The 8,108-nt window shown below is 42.2% G+C and overlaps 1 protein-coding gene across 1 annotated transcript; it reads left to right on the forward strand.

Moving 5' to 3' along the window:
- Positions 1–1,827: 1,827 nt before the first annotated feature.
- LOC121538629 (transcription factor MafB-like) lies at positions 1,828–5,162 on the forward strand. Its single transcript, XM_041846811.2, is given in 2 exon segments — positions 1,828–1,964; positions 1,966–5,162. Coding segments are annotated over 2 exon segments (1,152 nt in total). The 5' UTR covers positions 1,828–1,953; the 3' UTR covers positions 3,107–5,162.
- The last annotated feature ends 2,946 nt before the right edge of the window (positions 5,163–8,108 follow it).

An 8,108-nucleotide genomic window follows, 5' to 3' on the forward strand; every position in this document is an offset into this window, starting at 1 on the left:
AGACCCTTTCCTTTTTCCACATTGACTAAATAAAAAATAAATGTATTAATAAAAAACAGAAATACCTTATTTACATAAGTATTCAGACCATTTGCTATGAGACTCGAAATTGAGCTCAGGTGCATCCTATTTCCATTGATAATCCTTGAGATGTTACTACAACTTGATTAGAGTCCACCTGTGGTAAATTCAATTGATTGGACATGATTTGGAAAGGCACATGACAGCCTGCTTGGAGTTTGCCAAAAGGCACCTAAAGACTCTCAGACCATGAGAAACAAGATTCTCTGGTCTGATGAAACCAAGATTGAACTCAAGATTGAACTATTTGGCCTGAATGCCAAGTGTCACTTCTAGAGGAAACCTGGCACCATCCCTATAGTGAAGCATGGTGGTGGCAGCATCATGCTGTGGGGATGTTTTTCAGTGGCAGGGAGTGGGAGACTAGTCAGGATTGAGGGAAAGATGAACGGAGCAAAGTACAGAGAGATCATTGATGAAAACCTGCTCCAGAGCACTCAAGACCTCAGACTGGGGCGAAGGTTCACCATCCAACAGGACAACGACCCTAAGCACACAGCCAAGACAACACAGGAGTGGCTTCGGGACAAGTCTCTGAATGTCCTTCAGTGGTCCAGCCAGAGCCCGGACTTGAACCTGATTGAACATCTCTGGAGAGACCTGAAAATAGCTGTGCAGTGACCCCCATCCAACCCGACAGAGTTTTAGAGGATCTATAGAGAAGAATGGGAGAAACTCCCCAAATACAGGTGTGCCAAGCTTGTAGGGTCATACCCAAGAATACTCGAGGCTGTAATCGCTGCCAAAGGTGCTTCAACAAAGTACTGTGTAAATGGACTGAATACTTATGTAAATGTGATATTTCGGTTTTGTATTTTTTATAAATTACCAAACATTTCAAAAATCCTGTTTTTGCTTGGTCATTATGGGGTATTGTGTGTAAATTGATGAGGAAAAAACAACAACAATTTAATACATTTTAGAATAAGGCTGTAACCTAACAAAATGTGGAAAAAGTCAAGGGGTCTGAATACTGTTTGAATGCACTGTATGTGGATAACTTTGTTCTCTCTGTTCACTCCGTGTAAACTGGGAGATAATTGCCATAGAAGAAGGGGAATTATGCATAAAACGCGGCCTGTTAAACGATAACATGCCACTGGTTCCCCTAAGTGAAAGAATTCGGCTCTTCTCTCTCTAGCCTTTCTCACTCCCCTCTCCTCCCTCCTTCGTTTGGGGGAGTCAGTCAGCTGACTTGACTGTCTGTAGCTGTCAGAGAGAGCGCTCCCCCTCCTCTCCTCACTCTCCTCCCACCTCTCCCCATCTTCTCTGTTATTCTAATCCGTAGAATAAACCGCTCCTATTGGAGACGGACAAGGGGACCTACCTTCAAGCCTGACGTCACGGCGCGCTATAAGAATAAAGTGCTGGCAGTCAGCGCAGTCTGCTGAATACTCGAAAGTGAGCGTCTCAGGAAGGAGAGGAGAGCTCAAATCTCTGCGGTGCAGAGCTGGAAGGCTACTTCTCCAATCAAAAACCAGACGCACAAGTCTTTTATTATTATTATTATTTTCTTGGCGAAAAACAAGGACTATACATTATATCTAGAAAGTTGACAAGGACAGGAGCCTGGTTCAACGACAACTCGGTATTATTTTCTTATTTTGTATTTTTGTAATTTTTTAAAAGTTAGTTTCTGCTGAAAGGACTGACGGTTTAATCTTTGCACTGAGACGAAATTATTTCTACCACCACTCCACGTCTGTTGACCAGATCAGAGCCAGTTAGCAGAAGTAGGCTACATGACGTAAATTCCCATGTCGTTTGCAGTGCCCTAGTCTGAAAGTTTTTTTCCACTTCTTTTTCGTTTTCTACTTTTGTACCTCTCTGAACACGAGTCTGCTGCATTGGAGGAATAGGAAAAACTACTGCATGAGACGAGCGGGGAGAACAGACGCTTATTTTTAAGAAGTCTGTTTTTGCGACGCTGGGAAACACCTTCGCCAATCTGCAGCAGAGTCGTGGCAGCACCATGAGCGCAGAGCTGAGCATGGGCCCGGAGCTCCCCAACAGCCCTCTGGCTCTGGAATACGTCAACGACTTTGACCTAATGAAGTTTGACGTGAAGAAGGAAGGTCTGGCCGGGCTGGAACGCGCCGGGGTGCGCCAGTGTATTCGGCTCCAGCCCCAGGGCTCTGTGTCCTCCACCCCCATCAGCACACCATGCAGCTCGGTGCCCTCCTCACCCAGCTTCAGCCCCACAGAGCAGAAGAACCATCTGGAGGAGCTCTACTGGATGCCCAACGGCGGGTACCACCAGCAGATCGACCCACAGACGTTAAGCCTGACCCCGGAGGATGCAGTGGAGGCCCTGATTGGAGCCACAGCCCATGGCCAACACCCGTCCCCGCATGTCCAGCAGCAGCTGCAGCAGGGCGGCTTCGATGGCTACAGAGGGCCTCACCACCACCACAACCACCATGGCCATCCTCAACAGCACCACCATCCCTATGGGGGAGGCATTCCGCACCACCCAGATGAACTGCCTGGACACCCGGGGGGCCACAGCCACCCACACACCCAGCACCACCACCACAGCCAGGACCCAGACAGCCCGTCCCCCGTCTCCCCAGACTCCCACCAAGCCCTCCACCACCACCGCCTCCAACACCACCACCAACACGACCACCAGGGCCAGGGGCACCAAGGCTTAGGCAACGTGGAGGACCGATTCTCTGATGATCAACTGGTGTCCATGTCTGTGAGGGAGCTGAACAGGCACCTGCGGGGGTTCACCAAGGACGAGGTCATCCATCTCAAGCAGAAGAGGCGGACCCTAAAAAACAGGGGCTACGCACAGTCCTGCCGCTTCAAGCGGGTGCAGCAGAAGCATGTGCTGGAGAACGAGAAGACTCATCTGATTAACCAGGTGGAGGCGCTCAAGGCGGAGATCAATCGGCTGGCGCGCGAGAGGGACGCCTACAAACTCAAGTGCGAGAAACTGACGGGAACGGGAGCGAATAACGGGATCCGCAAGGCAGGGTCAGCAAGTGACAACCCGTCATCTCCAGAGTTTTTCATGTGAGTTGTTATTATGGCTCTATTGACTCTCCCCTACCCCACCATCAACTGATGCTGATGAACAAACAATAATAATCAAATACGCCTTCATGTTGACTATACTAATGACAGCAACTATATTCATATTAGAATAATAATCCATGAAATAGTAATATTCTCATATGTAACCATCTCTCTCCATCCACGTGACAACTGAGATACAAAGAACAAGGTAGACTGTTTGGTCAACGTCGCATCTTTGTAGATTAGTTGCTTGTAGTGAGGATACTTTTTTCCATCTTCCTGAGAGAAGAGAGAAACGGCGGGTGAACTTTCCTCGTTTCAGGCTACTGCTTTTACGGTGGCTGTTAGTGGGATGACCGACCGGCGTATAGGGCCTGAAAAAAGAAAATAGAATTTATAAACAAGACTCCACATTATGCAATCTTGAATTCTGTCTACTTATCCCGCAAAGGGGGGTGGGGGGGCATTTTATGCAACATCTCATTGGTTGCCTGCTTAGTTATATTCGCATATATATTGAAACAAAAATCTCCATTAAATATTAATCCTGCATGCTGGACATGTACGGACGGTAATAATTTCTATTTTGTACTATCTTTTTGTTTCTCGTAACCTATCTTAATAAGAGCATGTCGTTGATCTGCGCTTCTCCATAGCGTTGTTGGGTTTAGAGGAATGGAATGGGGTCGGTACAGCAGGGCTGCCTGTGCAGTATCGTAATGTCTGGTGTTCTGTAGCCTTGTAAATATTACGCAACGCAAAACTGCACACCAAGATTGAAGAGGCTGGTTTTAACTTCTTTCTTTCTTGGAGTTTTTTTCTTCTTCATATTTTTGAGTTTCTTTTGGTTGGTATTGATTCAGAGATATGGCCATTTTGCTGTTGCATTTAAACAAAACAAACTGTATATTAAGTGCACTTTTTGGATAATGGTTTGTATTAAGTTTTCATTTTGAGTTTTGTGCAGACGACCGTAAAGGAAGACATACTATGATTATGGATTATTCTATTATAATAATAATGACAAGATAGATGCAAGCTTAATAATGACCATATGACACAATGTGATGTATTGTGCGAAACTGTAAAAACAAACGCCTCGCTAGAATATCAGCAGATGAGTGAGTCCTTTGCGCACCACATTTACGCACCATGCATAATTTATTGTTCTTCTCTCCTCGGAGAAAATACTTTCACATGTTATTCCATTTCATTTCAATGTGGTGCTGTAGTCAGAATAGTTTTTCTTAACCAGGAATTCCCTTCTGTTAACTATTGCCTAACCCTAATGTGAATGTAATGTGAAGAACACATGTAGCAGGTCAGTCATATAATTTCAACTTGATTAACTTTATTTTTTGGGGTGCAGCTGAATCGCATTAACAGCGATATGGGCCTACTATAGGCCTATTTTGTACTTTTCCTCGGCAATATCAAGCATTTTTAATAAAGTGTCTCAAATATGCTCAATAATGTTAACCATGTCAGGGGTTTTATGTGAATTAAAAAAGTATTTAGATTGCGCATGCGTTTCGAAATACGACGTTGAAATATATTAATGCTATATGTTTTCTCCCCAAAAATTCTGCCGGTCAGTAAAAAAAGGGATTCAGGTTGTGCAAAATCTCAAAATGAAAACTGTTGTGTATGTTATATGATATTATGTTTTCCTATTTTTTATTATTATTTGGTGTTTCTGGTTCTGCTGGCCAGATGCATAGTTAAAGTTTTTATTTTAATGATTTAAATTAACAAACTGTCAGATCATTATGAATACGCATGGTGCTTGCATTTAAAAACTATTGTTGAAAAGTCATGCATTTAACAATCTCTTGGTTTGTTACTGATTCAACTGTGTTGAAATCAAATTGAAACTGCAGCAGCGGGTTGTTGTTTTTAATTTCATGCATTTTGCGATGATGATGGTTATACATTTGAAATCCGGTCTATATAAATAAGATTAAATCAATTATCTTAAATTTGAACTGTTGTAGTTCCATTCAGGCTGGTTTCTGTTTTGTCTCATTTTTTTTTTTTTTTGGAAGAAATGGTTTCCTATTTTGCTTATTAAAGTCATTGAAATGGCATTTACCTTTCTCAGACTGTTTATTCTACTCAACCACTCCCCTCTTTCTCTATCTCTCTGAATTACATCAACACCAAACTAACTGCAGGTTTGTTTAGGTAACATGGTTTAACGTGAGGGCATGCCTCATCTCCTTTGCATTAGGCTACAGGCAGAATCAGATCTTATACACCAACATAGAGCTACACATTTAAGTTCGGGAAAGTATGTTATTAGGAAGACCTACAGTTTTCATGGAAAATCTTTCCATCAGTAAAACATAGCCCAATTCCTGTCACAGTGTTTTTAGCAGACTGAGTCAACATTAGAATGGGCCTATACGGAACATAAATATGAATACTTTGGGACTGTAAGGTTCTATCTGACATTTTTGTCAAAAATGAGTTAGTCACATATACTTGATCTTTAGATGGTTCTTCATATGTCTGTGAAGTTAGATTTATGAAAAAGTACATTTTAAGTGAAAAAAATGAAAAACGAGAAAGTTCTATCTGCATAAACACATTTGAACTTGGCCAATAAGGTTCTATCTGCAATCCAATCACAATCCTGAACAAATACAAACGGACCAATCAGAACACCTCATTGCCAACTCCCTCTAAGTATAGTCTAGGCTAGTCTAGCCAGCAATAATTGCATGCAAGTAAAACAACAACTGTCAGAAATATTATAGTAAATTATGCTGTCACATCGTTGTTTGTTGTACAATTCTTAATGTATGTGATGATGTGTTCTGACTCTATCTTGGTAAAATAGTGTTATTCTATCAAGTATGTATTCAAATAGCTACAGCATTCATAAAAACTGAAAATGTCTAATTCAGATAGAACCTTATAGCTGAACCAGTGATTGACATTTCAGAGCCATAAGGTTCTGTCTGTGATTGAACCCCTTATTTCCTAACCCCTTTACAAATGTCTCAGATTTTGATACTCTGCACTTTATGTACATTTAAGGTGAGAACCTTAATGGGTTAGGAAATAAGAATTCACTACAAAACAGTTCTGAGATCTGGGATGTGACAACTTTGACGCTCAATATCTCAGAACTATGCTTTGCACAGATAAACCTTATGGTTAATGTGGGATAGGTGATGGCATTTTTATCGAGATAGTTGATTTGAGGCCTAACATTGTGTTTATGAAAATGTAGACTAAAGGTGTATGTCTATGCCTTATGTTCACCCTCTTGGAAACACAGACCAGTCTCATTTCTTAGTGAAGTAGCCTGGCCCTATTGGCTATTATTACTGACACAAGGTGCACATGTTACAGAGGCAAAATGAGTGTAGTAGGCCCAGTATGGCCATAGACTACTTTACCAGTATGTGCTTGCATTTAGCTGTCACTGGCGGAAGGCCTTTCGTTCATTCTATGTTATCCTCCTGATTATACACAAGTTACATGGTGGATAGCCTGGAATTAGACCAAATACTGCGCACAACAGAATCCAAACTGGACTTGGTTCGGGTGCTGGCCCATGCTGCTGACTTTTGCAGAAATCCCGCCATTGCAAGTGCCAACGATAAAATAAGATATTTGACCTTGCAACACTGTGCGAGCGGCAGGGTAAGGAGATTAGGGCTCATTTCAATTTGTGTCACTGAAGTGGTAAAGATTGCATGATCGAATTTTAACGTTTTTTTCAGATTGAGCCAACAGATGCAGTGTTTGAATGCAGTCTCAGCCAAAACGGGAACATTACCTTTAAACCTAAATCACGCTGTAACGTTGAATTTCCGCGATATGGATTGAATAGAGCCCTTAACCCTTCAAATGGCGATTTAGTGGGAAATATCATTCTGCTATTAATCCTACACTAGGCCTTCACGAGTTGTCTTTGTGTTTCATTTGTAGGCCTACTTCTTCCAGGCCTACAAAAATAGCGAAACAGGTGCTGCGTAATGATGGCAGAGAAATGTGAATTCCGAATAGGCCTTGTTCTTTCCTGTGTCACATGGCCGAAGACTGCATTAACGTAAAGTGTGTATTGTGTGTGTGAAGATATTTACATTTTGCAATTCACACTTTAATATAATAGGCCTATATTTACAATACAGATGCTATTTTAATTATAAAATGCTGGTATTATTACTTCCAAGGTGGATGAGATAGCTGCATGCTGGGGATTGATGGCACAGTGTCTTTACAGAGAAAGCAATGGCATCACCCATGTCATCCAGTCACTACTCTTTAGACATACCCTCCATCTATATCGTTATTATTCATATGGCATTAGACATACAGTATATCTATCCTCTCATTTTATTAGATGGGCTGGGGACATGTGGTGCTTTCATTTAAGACATCACTCAATCCCTTCATCCTGTACAGCAGAGGCAGAGTAGGAGGAGAGGAGAGTATGTGTTGATCTGGGTCTGGGTTTAGAGTTTCTGGTGTCGGAACATTATCTGGCCCATGTCTGCACATTCTCAAGGACAAAACCGCCAGGAGTGGAATCCACCAATCAGAGCCCAGGGAATCTCAGTCTGGTTTACATTCTCAGTGTGTATGAGAGAAGAGAGAGAGGACAGCCAGCACTACTGTACTGGAGTCAACTACAGACATACACTGTGTAAGAGTAGGTCTACTGTATTTAAACAGTAATATCCATAGTATTAATGTTATTAAATTATTATTCTCTCTCTGTATTAGAGGAGGATAGGGAATGATAGTGTAAGCTGATTAGGGTCAACTCTGTAGTCTCAGACTGTGGTGGAGGAGGCCTACTGTATGGTAATAGCAATGCTGATCTCATTCTTAATATAAACAAGTGTGTGTGCCTCTGTGTGTGTGTGTGTGTGTGTGTGTTTGTGTGCGCGTGTGTATTTACTTGTGTGTGCATGCGTGAAATCGTGTGTGTGTGTGACACAGGCCTGGGCGACAATACACAATGTACTAGCAGAGAATCGAAAGAG

This window comes from Coregonus clupeaformis, chromosome 24, assembly GCF_020615455.1.
Source record: "Coregonus clupeaformis isolate EN_2021a chromosome 24, ASM2061545v1, whole genome shotgun sequence".
NCBI lineage: Eukaryota > Metazoa > Chordata > Actinopteri > Salmoniformes > Salmonidae > Coregonus > Coregonus clupeaformis.